The sequence below is a fragment of the Crotalus tigris genome, unplaced genomic scaffold (assembly GCF_016545835.1).
Source record: "Crotalus tigris isolate CLP2741 ecotype Arizona unplaced genomic scaffold, ASM1654583v1 scf7180000022970.308977840:1548163, whole genome shotgun sequence".
Taxonomy (NCBI): Eukaryota; Metazoa; Chordata; class Lepidosauria; order Squamata; family Viperidae; genus Crotalus; species Crotalus tigris.
In genome coordinates this window covers 1,006,238-1,018,931 of record NW_024099557.1, presented here as the reverse complement: position 1 = coordinate 1,018,931, position 12,694 = coordinate 1,006,238, and the positions used below count along the sequence as shown (strand labels likewise).

The 12,694-nt window shown below is 40.2% G+C and overlaps 1 protein-coding gene and 1 long non-coding RNA gene across 2 annotated transcripts in view; one reads left to right on the top strand and one right to left on the bottom strand.

The window, feature by feature from the left end:
• LOC120297088 overlaps positions 1-10,601 on the bottom strand; it is a 104,639-nt gene extending 94,038 nt beyond the window's left edge. The window contains exon 1 of the long non-coding RNA XR_005553681.1: positions 10,429-10,601. This is a non-coding gene — a long non-coding RNA (uncharacterized LOC120297088). The remainder of the gene's footprint in view (positions 1-10,428) is intronic.
• The window catches only part of LOC120297087 (testicular haploid expressed gene protein-like), a 35,479-nt gene extending 23,882 nt beyond the window's left edge, over positions 1-11,597 (top strand). The window contains exon 7 of the mRNA XM_039319330.1: positions 11,145-11,597. Within this exon, the coding sequence (XP_039175264.1) occupies positions 11,145-11,329 (185 nt within the window). The 3' untranslated portion in view covers positions 11,330-11,597. The remainder of the gene's footprint in view (positions 1-11,144) is intronic.
• The last annotated feature ends 1,097 nt before the right edge of the window (positions 11,598-12,694 follow it).

Below are 12,694 nucleotides of genomic sequence, written 5' to 3'. Positions count from 1 at the left end.
CTATAAACATTTTTCTTGATTAAGGAAAAGAAAAGGAAAATATATATATACAAAGAAATGTCTATTCTGATCCATATTTCAACGCATACAGTACTGGCCATATATCAAATGTTACTGAAAAATAATACCTCTTACAAACACAGCACACAAGGAAGGAACTACTTAAAAATATATATAACTAGAGACTAAGCAACTTATAGAAATATGACCAAAGAGCTGGAAAATCTTTCAGAAAGAATCAAGAAAATAATAATCCATTGTTCTAAGAAGGGCAGTGATTCCTGCATTCCTCTTAGTTATGCCCAATCTACAGATTTTCCAATAAAGAAATGTATTTGTAGCTCAGGGTTGAAATGGGGGGTTCTTGGTGTTTTCTAAGTTTGGTGGTTTTCTTGCAGATGTTTCATTACTCTGATGCACTGATGATGTTACCTAATTTGGATAATGAAACATCTGTGAGAAAACAGCCAAGCTGAGAGAGCACCAAGGACCTCCCGTACAGATTTTCCTTGCTTATTAATAAAATCCATATAGCTAGGGATAAAGTCTAGGGGAAACAGAGGTATCCTTGACAAACAGTCTGTCATGGTTCCGACAGATGAAACTCTTCGAAAGAACTTCGAGGCATTGTTTTAACTTAAAGAATCTTTTTTTGAGTAGAATAATATCGGCACTGCATAATCAAAGCCAAAACCTGAATTCCCCTCCCTTGGGCACATAGTATCAAAGCACAATTCCCTCCTCCAATTAATAGTCATAAATCACATTCCTCAATTAGCTTGAAGCACAGTCTTCCTCTCCAGCTCTCCACCCCGCCAATTCTTTATCAACTCTGGGCTCAATAACCTTGATTCTCACGCTATGTTTAGTGTTGTTATGTCTAGCTAGACTCTCATTCATATCCCCCCCTCCCCGCATCATCTAACTCTAAAAGCAAAAGGTAAATGATGGCTACATTTCCATCGGTTGTCAATACAAAAACATCCGATGTTTTGACAGCATTGACAGTCATTGTGATGAAGTCATATTAACAGTCCTTTGCATTTAGATGCAAATTTAGCAATGGAATTATTAAACATATTCTGAAATATCCAGTACAGGTGGTCCTTGCTTAATGGCCGCTTATGACTATGCTAAATTATAATGGCAATGGAATGGATGCTTTACAACCTGCAAACCCCTCTCAAACCATCATTAAGCCCCCCCCAGTCATGTGACTGCATGTCAGATGGATCAGCTTTATGAACAGTTGTGGCGTTCTGCAATCATGTGACTGCAATTTGAGATTTTTTTTGCCAATTTCTGGCTCTTTTTTTTTTTTTTTTTGCCAATTTCTGACAAAAAAGCCCATTCAAATGAATGGGTTTGCTTAACGAAAATTACTTCCAGTCACATGGATGCCTTGACTTAAAACCATAATTCTGGACTCTGTTACAGTTGTTAAGTCAAGGACTGCTTGTGGATGCTAAACAAATTTTTGTTAATATCGATTTCATTTTTAAGATCAAACAAAAGATAAAGATTTCAATCAATCTTTCAAAATACCGTAATGTAACTAGTAAAACCACTTTTGGCATCTAGATCAAAAGTTTAGGCAATTATTGTTGAAATAAATGTATTCTCACAAAATACTTGAAAGTTAATTAAACCCAGCTACTAAGTATTAAAAAGTTAAGATACATTGAATCATGGTGACAATATTATGTGAAAGGCTACCCCAAAGTTTTCTAAACTGTTTTTAAATTAAGCTTCTTGAGAATAAAAGAATTAAAACTATGGCTGAGTCACTACTTTCCAACTATAGTAGGATTAACTATAATTCAATAGGTTAATGTAATAATTAATATACAACTATAATGAAATAGATCTCCCCAAAAATAAAAATCCTCACTGCTTAGCTTTAATGGAGTCAGATAATTATCTACAGATTTAGCCATAAAAAGGAACTGAATTTTAAAACTATTTATTCCAGCCAATTATCAAAGCCAAATATATTCCAATGAAAGCATAGAAAATTAAACCCATATTTCCCAACTGTTAATTGGAATTTGAGTATTGAAAAACTGATTTAGATGTCCTTGCCAATGACTATTTTGAATGGTGTATTATGATGCAATAAAAATGGGGAGAACTATATTTATATAACTCAAGTTTAATGACATTCAGTTCAGATACTCTAAGGCAGGATAGGCTATGTGGCTCCTATGAATACCAGGGTGTTTATAACACCTCGTGGAACCTCAAAATTATATTAATTTTTTTAACGTTATTAAAAAGGGCTGAAATCCCAGAAGGATGTCAATCTGAGAACATACTGAAGCCATTTGCAATTTTAAGCATGAATGTGTAAGATCTTGGGGAACCGATCACTGAAATCCTATGAGATTGCAATTTTGGGGGCATTTATTGCCTGAAAGGACTTAGACATTCTAAACCACTGTCTCAAATCTGTGCCAATTGCAAGCCACTTTCTAGAATTTAAATTAACTGAGAGAGAAAAAACTGACTGGAGGCAATTTTGTCAAGATAAACAAAAAAGTCTAGGTGTCATCTCAAACCTCAAACCTTTAACATACCACTATTTCCACAAGAATCCAGAAGCATCACATTTTATTTACTGTCAAGGCACAAGGAACCAGGCCCCACACTGTCAGGCATAACGACAATAAAGAATAACTGTAAATATTGTTGTATTTACAAGAATCTGGCCGGACTGACTACATTCTCTTGGGAATGGTCAGATAAACCTTCAACAAATTGTGGCAAGTTCTTAAAGAGATGGGAGTACCAGACCATTGTATTTGTTGCTTGAGAAACCTATATGCGGGTCAAGAAGCAACAGTGGGAACTGGACACGGAACCACTGATTGGTTCAAAATTGGGAAAGGAGTCCGGCAAGGCTGTATTCTGTCACCCTGCCTATTTAACTTATATGTAGAGCACATCATGAGAAAAGCAGGGCTAGATGAATCAAAAGTTGGAATTAAGATTGCCGGGAGAAATATCAACAACCTAAGATATGCAGATGATACCACTCTAATGGCAGAAAGTGAAGAGGAACAAAAGAGCCTCTTGATGCGGGTGAAAAAGGAGAGTGCAAAAGTTGGCTTGAAACTCAACATTAAGAAAACCAAGATCATGGCATCCGGCCCTCTCAATGCCTGGCAAATAGATGGGGAAGAAATGGAGGTAGTGACAGATTTTATTTTTCTGGGCTCAAAGATCATCACAGATGGGGACTGCAGCCAAGAAATTAAAAGACGCTTGCTCCTGGGGAGGAAAGCTGTGGCAAATCTAGACAGCATACTAAAAAGCAGAGACATCACCCTGCCAACAAAAGTATGTATAGTCAAGGCCATGGTTTTCCCAGTTGCAATGTATGGCTGTGAAAGTTGGACCATAAGAAAGGCTGAGCGCAAAAGAATGGAGGCCTTTGAACTCTGGTGTTGGAGAAGACTCCTGCGAGTCCCTTGGACTGCAAGACGATCAAACCGGTCAGTCCTAAAGAAGATCAACCCGGACTACTCTTTAGAACAGTGGTTCTCAACCTTTTTAATGCCGCAACCCCCAACCGGTCGTAAGTCGAGGACTACTCAACTGGAGCAGCACCTTTTGCAGAATGGGACTTTTGGCGGGCTCAGCAGGGCAGAGACAGCCTGGACAATTCCTATTGGCTTTTGAAAGCCAATAGAATTAGACTCTATTCAAGAGAGTCTATTCTATTGGCTTTCAAAAGCCAATAGAATAAAAGGGAGTAGCACAGCTAAGGAAAAGGGGGAAAAAATGGCGGACTGCATTGTTTGGCGACCCCCGTGAAATGGTCGTTCGACCCCAAATGGGGTCCCGACCCACAGGTTGAGAACCACTGTTTTAGAAGGCCAGATCCTGAAGTGGAAACTCAAGTACTTTGGTCACCTAATGAGAAGGAAGGACTCACTGGAGAAGGGCCTCATGCTGGGAAAGATGGAGGGCAAGAGAAGAAGGGGATGACAGAGAAGGAGGTGGCTGGATGGAGTCACTGAAGTAGTAGGCGTGAGCTTAAATGGACTCCAGAAGATGGTAGAGGACAGGAAGGCCTGGAGGAACGTTGTCTATGGGGTTGCGATGGGTCGGACACGACTTTGCAACTAACAACAACAAAGGCCTGTGCCACTTTCTCTGCCCTCTCTTCACATGCACAAACACACATACACACAAAAGCTGGAGATTTTATCATGTCTACAATAGTGTAGAGAATAACTAAATAAGGTGCTTAGATTTTATATTAAGGAAAGAAGACTAGAAAAGCAGTCGTACAATGTGTCAACTGCATGTAAAATAGTTTTACACTCAACTGTATTCTCAGTTAATACTGTACAGGTTGTCCTTGACTTATGACCACAGTTGGGACTGGACTTTAAATTGCTAAGCGATGTAGTTATTAAGCGAGTCATCATATGAGTGGGCCTAATTTTAAAATTATTTTTACTGTGGTCATTTAGCAAATTACATGGTTGTTAAGTGAATCATGCCATCATTAAATGACTCTGGCTTCCCCCATTGAGTTTGTTTCTCAGAAGCTGGATGGGAAAGTCACAAATCACAATCACATGACTACAAGACAGTCTACAAGTCATAAATGGGAGCCAGTTGCCATTGACCCAAATTGTGGTCACATGATCATGGTGGGGGGGGTTGATGGGACACTCATTACTTTGTAGATCACCTGTTGCAATGGTTGTAAGTCAAGGACTACCTGTAAAACCTTTATTTAGTAAACCATTTTAGGAGAAAGGTATCTATTCAGTCTGAATGTCTATTGAATCCAAATTAAATTGCTCCAAATAACAATAAAGCATTATGTTACACAAAAGGTGCAAATTACAAATTACATAAATTAGGTTGATTGTTTATTTAGGTAAACAAATTTTTGAAAAGAGTGGATTTGTTTGTTCTTGCCAACTAGGGCAGGGATAGGGAACCTTGGCTCTTTTATGACTCGTGGACTTCAACTCCCAGAATTCCTGAGCCAGCGGTGCTGACTCAGGAATTCTGAGAGTTGAAGTCCACGAGTCATAAAGGAGCCAAGGTTGCCTACCCCTGAACTAGGGCCTGGTTTTGCTACATTTTACACCATTTCTGAATAGAATTCAAAGGCAGTTTGGTGGCAAATCTGTTGCATCCGTTTACTCCGGTAGTGAGAAGATTTTGAGTCATGTCCCAAGACCTTTTGCTCCAAGTAGGAACTGCTACACTAGCTGAATTTGAGCAAAAGTCCCTCTGTCCATGCCCTGTTTCCACCTGTGAAACCAGCAGGAACTGAGTCCAGGACTCCCAAGTTGTAAACTTGCTCTATCAAGGAGAGCAAAATCCTTCTTCCCTAAAGCTGACTGGAACTTAAAAAGAAATTATTACTGCACAAACAGAAACAGTGTCTTGGTAGGACTGTTTTTGCATTGTCCTATTCAGACCCTCACAGCCTCTGGGCACTGAATCAAGAATTCTACAGCATCTTTGGCTTAACCCAGGCTATAGATATTCATCTGGTCCTTATCAGCATACTAATGATATTGTATCCTAAATTGAGTTATAAAACAGAGGTAAGTAGACCTTGGTCCACCACTGGGAATATCAATCAGGCCAATCCATCTTCTTCCCCAAAACTGATTGGCATCACCCACTTAGAGAAAAGTAGAATAATTGCAGAACGGCACTTTCGATCTTAACATTTTGAAGCACTTAGAAGGACACTATTGTTGAGGATATAGAATGCCGCCAATTTAGGAGTCTACATTGGTTCTCAGTCGTGCAGGTCATGGTTATTCCAAAGGTGCTTTCTCAAAAGGCCACCGGACTTTCTGGATTTGGCTTGAAGTCCTTTTGCTTCTCACCCAAGAAGCTTTTTCAGTTCTGACTGAAAGCCCATTAACTTCTCAATAACCTTCTGTTGAGTCCTTGAGTCAATGGCGAAAGAAGAGCACACATTCTGATGGTTATAACAGCTTTTATTCTCTTCAGCTCTCTCCGACACAACTCAGAGGCTCGTAGGCCTCTCTGCCTCTAAATAGAATCCCCGGGCAAAAAGGTAACAAAGAATGACACGCTTTCGCGCCTTGCGCATGTGCGCAGGCTGGCACCACTCAGTCTGGTCCCAGGCAGCTTGCAACAGCCCGGGACCATTGCAATGTCCCGAGCCTGCTTTTGCAGGCTCCGGACACAACACCTTCCCTAAAAGGAGAAGGTGGAACATTGTCCGACACAGCTACCAGTAGATCTCTTCAGGAAAAGCCACATTATCTTCTCCATCAAAATATCTGGCAAAAACCCTCAAGAAAGAACCATTTTCAGATCCAGTTACTCAGCACCTCATACCCTAGGACAGGGGTAGGCAACCTTGGCTCTTTTATGACTCGTGGACTTCAACTCCCAGAATTCCTGAGCCAGCATGGCTCAGCTTGGAAACCTCTCCCTTTTCCCTCAGCATGGTTGGCTCAGGAATTCTGGGAGTTGAAGTCCACGAGTCATAAAAGAGCCAAAGTTGCCTACCCCTGCCCTAGGAGGAAGGAAGGAGCTAGGAGGAAGAAAGTAGTTGGCTACTAGAACGGATCACTGCTAACAAATCCTCTTCTTTAACAGTTTAGTTCTATCTGCGTGGTACAATTACAACAGAGGATCCCAAAAGATCTTCACTGACTGGCTGAGTTGCAGTAACAGAAGAGTGCCAGGACATAGCAGTTGCCGTTACCGTAAGGCAGGCCAGTTGAGGAACAGGTGGGATAGCTCAAGATTAAGCCTCTGAAGGTGTTGAGATTAGGATGAGTACTTGGGAATCTCAGGGCTTTCTGAGAAATGGGAAATGGAATTGGCTGCACCAAATTGCTTAGTATGTTGGGAAATTCTTATCATGTAATTAAGGAGGTTGGCAGAGGTCAAGGGGAATGTTGCAGGTTATTGTGGCCATTACAGAAGGACTAAAAATCTGATGTTAATCTCCATTTCCAGTTGGGTTACTTTAAGATGCTAATGGTGAACACCAAGTCCATATCTAGTAAAACCTCAATCATCTACGGTTTAGCAGTGGGCGGATATCCAGATCTGTAAGTAGAGATTATATATTTCCAGAAATCTGTCCTCCTTGGTTTTGAGTCTTTCAAGGCCTAAAAACCAGGGAGAAATTATGATGTTGGTCTTTAAAAACACTTCACCTGAGATCGTGGATTCTGCTCCTCAAAGAACAAGATATAAATGCCCATATATTACAATGGGCAATCTGGGGATCCTCTTGGCGTACCTTCCATCCTATTATGTACCTGGCAGGATCCCTTTCTGGGTTGCTCAGCTTAGTCTCTGAGCTGGTTTTGCAGCCCTTTTTTTATTGTTGGGTGACACCAATCTCTTGAGGAAGAACTGAGGAATTTATGGATTCCACAGTAGCCATGAAAGTGGCCCAGGTAATCTCAAACCAACACACGTAAGGGACCAAACGTTCAACCTTGTTGGATATGGTTTTGCCTTCTAGAAGCACCTTCAGAGAAATCAGATAATCTGCATCCTTTTCAGAAGGCGTAGGCCAGTGTATAGGACAGAGACAGCACTGATTGCTCTTGTTCATAGTCTTTGTTAGGATCTTGATGGAAATAAGGCACCTTACATGAAACTGCTGAGGAAAGTCAAACTTTGGGTGTGATTCAGAGTACGGTGTCATCAGAATATAGATTGAACATTACTACCGATCAAACCGGTCAATCCTAGAGGAGATCAACCCTGACTGGTCTTTAGAAGGCCAGATCCTGAAGTTGAAACTCAAGTATTTTGGCCACCTAATGAGAAGGAAGGACTCACTGGAGAAGAGCCTCATGCTGGGAAAAATTGAGGGAAAGAGAAGAAGGGAACGACAGAGAACGAGGTGGCTGGATGGAGTCACTGAAGCAGAAGGCGTGAGCTTAAATGGACTCCAGAAGATGGTAGAAGACAGGAAGGCCTAGAAGAACGTCGTCCATGGGGTCGCGATGGGTCGGACACGACTTTGCAACTAACAACAACAACCCTAAATAGCGCAAGAAATGCTGTCAATGTCTTGATTCAGTTCTAGAGGCTGTCTAGGTCTGGTTAGGATGAAATACACTGAAGTAGACCTGGTTTGTACAGCAAAGGTCTCTGATATCTCTGGAATTGCCTATGGACTGGATGGTACAATCCCAGAGGAACAGATTGCAACTTGAGTCTCAAAGCTACTGCTATGCTGTAGAGCTTCAGATGGAGGCTGTGTGCAGAGGGCCTTTGCCCAGGTAGCTGGTCCACTAGCTGTGGACTGAAACAGGACACCCTGGAGACAGTGATTCATTCTTTCATCACTAAGTGCCACTGCACTTCACTCTGTACATACAGGGTTGCCTTTGATAACCACCCAGAAATTTCATGTCAGAATGCAGTAGAATATTTGGGGGGCAGTGTTCATCGCCATAAGCTTGTTGCACTGATGCTTCAGGCCCCGAGCTAACCTATTTCCTTCTGGGTGCAATTCAAAATGTTTGGCTTTACAAAGCCCTACATAGCTTGGCTACTCACGTTATAACTGACTCATCTGAAACATGCATGTCAGAACAACTGCTTGAGACCCACTGTTGTGGAGGGTTAAGATTTGCAAGGGTTTGTCTGTCAGCAATCACCATTATGTTGTGGAACAGTCTTCCTAACTCAGGGGTTCTCAACCTTGGCAACTTTAAGACTTGTGGACTTCAATTCCCAGAATTCCTCAGCCAGCAAATCTTTGCTGGCTGAGGAATTCTGGGAATTGAAGTCCACAAGTCTTAAAGTTGCCAAGGTTGAGAACCCCTGTCCTAACTTGTCCCATAGTGTTTACATTCTGAAATCTGCTGACCACAGAGTGCTTGCTTATGGTAACTTGAGATGAGCTGTAATTTTTTTCACTGTAATTTTTAATGCTACCTGAAATAATCATTTATGTATTCTTTGTCGTTGTTTTATTGCAATTGTATCATATACATTGCAATCTGTCAATTCAATTGATTGCAAAGTACTAAATAAATAAAAACTTGATATAAAATAGCTTGATCCAAGCCAAGATGAGGTTAAACACATGCCAGTATAAGAAATAATTCTTCTAACATTCTCACTGCAAAATTTGTAAAGAATAACTTCCAGCTTGGTTTTGAAAATTTTCAGTTCTTGTCATTATATCCACAACCTACAGCATATGACTTTAAGCTGAGGATTCTCTCATTGTGGGCTCTGATATAATATTAGTCTGTCTTCCAGAGGGGGTCCAGTGATTAAACTCAAAAGGTCCACTTTCCGTGGACATAAGGACTTTCCCCATTTGTAAATGCAGTGACCCGAAACAGAGGTGAGAGAGGCTGGCTAGGGATAGTAAATTTCCTACTAGTACATTTTTTGATGATTTCAAGGATGAATGAACATGTTAACATAGCAGTGGGAAGATCCATAGAACAGTGCTGCAGCAAGCAGTTGGGGTGGGGCAGGGATCAGAATGAAGGTATCCTGGAAGATGCATGGCTGACTGCATCCTTAACAAAATCACTAGTATCAGGATAATTTGCTACAGATTCAATAAGACTATTATAATAATTTGCTTCTCATTCTGCTTCCTTGGTATCACGTATACCCCTCAGTGTATTACAATTTCTGAAATTTTGATTGCAACCTTGGTATTTTTTAAAAAAACTTTTTATTAATTTTCCAATATTACAATTATATCTTTGAAAAGCAACGTGGTGTGTGAGTTACAATAATTCCATTACATCAAGTATTATTAATACAAATCTCCAACTATTACAGCCAATATTTCCTCTCTTTTTTCCCGTAATACATACTGTCTCTTGTTTAAATTAGTATACTTCTTATTCTATCCATCAGCTACTTAATAGCTTTCTTACATTTATCAATAATTTTATATGTCTTATTTATTTTAACATTCCATCTTTTGGACCATCAATAACCTTATGAAATTTCCCAGCTTTAATTTTGCGTTGATGTTTAAAGTAAACGTTTAATATTTATCATTTCCAAATTTTTATATGACCCCAATTCCCTTTGTCACAATTCCCCCCAACATCTAGTGTTCTGGATACATATCTATCTCACTTCTATATCAACAGATTAGTAATACAATATAATATTCTTATTTTCATTATAATTTCCAAACATTATAGATTCAATAACCAAAATTTCTCCCATTTCAGCATTCTTCCTTACGTTCACTTTCAATTATTATAATAATTTGCTCTCTCATTCTGCTTCCTTGGTATTATGTATACCCTTCAGTGTATTACAATTTCTGAAATTTTGATTGCAACCTTGGTATTATTAATTCATCTCATAATGTTGAGATCCAGTAGCCAAAAAGCATCCTATATATTAAACACTTGTTGCTTAACAAAAGGACTTTAAATATTAAGACGTACTTACTTTTTTTGGTGCCTGACTCACACGTGAGCATACGTGCAAAAAAAAAAAAAAGTCTTCTTGACTTGCAATCTATATAATGAGGTGGACGAAAACTGCTGAGTTGCCTTTCTTTGCTAAACTGCTGGACAGCAACGTCAACCCTTGGATCCGGTTCTTTCTAGCATCTGAGGTACCTAATGAGAGAAAAGCTGCATTTATAAAGTCAATTCCTTAAAGCCACTGAATTATTTGAAATCTTGACCACTGGGGGATTTTGCATTGTGTTAGTTTATCTTTGTATTTTTTTTTTAATAACATTGATCGTGATCAGTCTAGCCTTTAACACAGTGGTTCTCAACCTTTTTAATGCCGCGACCCCCAACCGGTTGTAAGTTGAGGACTACTCAACCGGTCGTAAGTCGAGGACTACTCAACTGGTGCAGCACCGTTTGCAGAATGGGACTTTTGGCGGGCTCAGCAGGGCAGAGACAGCCTGGACAATTCCTATTGGCTTTTGAAAGCCAATAGAATTTAGACTCTATTCAAAAGAGTCTATTCTATTGGCTTTCAAAAGCCAATAGAATAAAAGGGAGTAGCACAGCCAAGGAAAAGGGGAAAAAAATGGTGGACTGCATTGTTTGGCGACCCCTGTGAAATAGTTGTTTGACCCCAAATGGGGTCCTGACCCACAGGTTGAGAACCACTGCTTTAACACTTGCTTGGGTTTATTCTTGCAGAACCCCATAAAAAACGTCGTCCTGTTCCTACAGCAGAAAAATTAGAAGAACTCTCCAGACCCCGGGTCTATATTTTTGAAGAGCACGACCCGTACAAAGTTTCCAAGGCTGCTCTCAAATACGATCCTTCTCCTCGCATTATGGAAATTAGCCGTCCAGTCAGAGTGCGAGGAAAAATCATTTGAATTACGTAAGATGTTGGTTTTCCTTGCTTCTATGTTATTTGGCAAACCAATTAAAGGATTTTGCATCTCTCAGGATTGTAAATTGCATACAGTGCTTTTTTTGTAAAAAAAAAAAAAAAAAGTGCCGGAACTCACACATATCATACAACCTGCCTTGCCTCCCTTACAAGGTTCCATCCAAAAAAGATGCTAGAACTCCGTTCTGGGTGTTCTATGACAAAAAAAGCCCTTGCATATCATATATACATCATCAGTGGGTCTCTGGTTAGTCCCCTGGCTACTTCTTCCTGATGACCTTAAACAGATTCTCCTCAGCTTGATTTCCAGCACAGTTCCATCTACCAGAAACATTGCTGGTTCTTTGGAATCAAGTAATATCACAGATCACACAAATCCTTGCTTAAGCCAATCAGCTTCTAGCTGTGATAGATGTTTCAATACCTTATTTTGAGATGTAGAATTATGCACGAATAATCATTTTTTCCACTTGATAAGAACATAACAAATCCTCCAACTAATGTATATGGGCAATTTATTTTTACAACTAGAATAAGAGGAGCAAGCAAGAAAAAAACAGATTAGGCCTAGATTCTATTACAAAAGGACCCACTGGACATTAAAACCCAAAGTTTTCATATTGCACTAAAACAAACAGAACCTACATTCCCAGAATTTAAAATTGTGTTGTTTCTTGTCCTACTCTTATGTTGTGTTACATCAGATATGTTTTTAAATATTTAAAATCTCCATTAGCACAATTTCCTTTTTCTTTTACTAAACATATTAGTGCATTTAGGAATACTGCCTCCATGATGTCCTTTTTATCTAACAGCTGATTAATATATGCATCATTTAAACTTAACTATTCTCGTTTGGAGGTTCTAGCAGGGGAGCGCAGCTATCGTATACCCTTAACCAAAGATCGGTACACTCCTTCTATCTGGGATGGTCGTCCTCTTCCACCAAGCGTGTAGCTTCGGGTGGGACACGCATGAAGCGGTGAGGGAGGAAGGGGACACCCGCCTAATCAGCCAGATCAGCCGAATCAACCCTGGTGATCAATGGGGTGACAGATGTCACAGCATGATCGCCCTCACATCCGAAATAAAAGGGGTACAGGTCAAAGCAGAGGAGTATAAGTTACAGGCATTTGCTGATGACCTGGTTTTCTTTATTGAGGAACCTATAGAGCAGTGCTTCTCAATTATTTTCTGTCATGCCCCCCTAGGAAGAAAAAAACATTTCGCGCCCCCCCCGCGCGACTGTCTATCCAATCGGGTCCTTTGCGTGTGTCATATGCGTCCAATATGACAGTATTTGCCGAGGTCAAACGAGCCCCCCTTTACGGAGCCTCGCGCCCCCCCT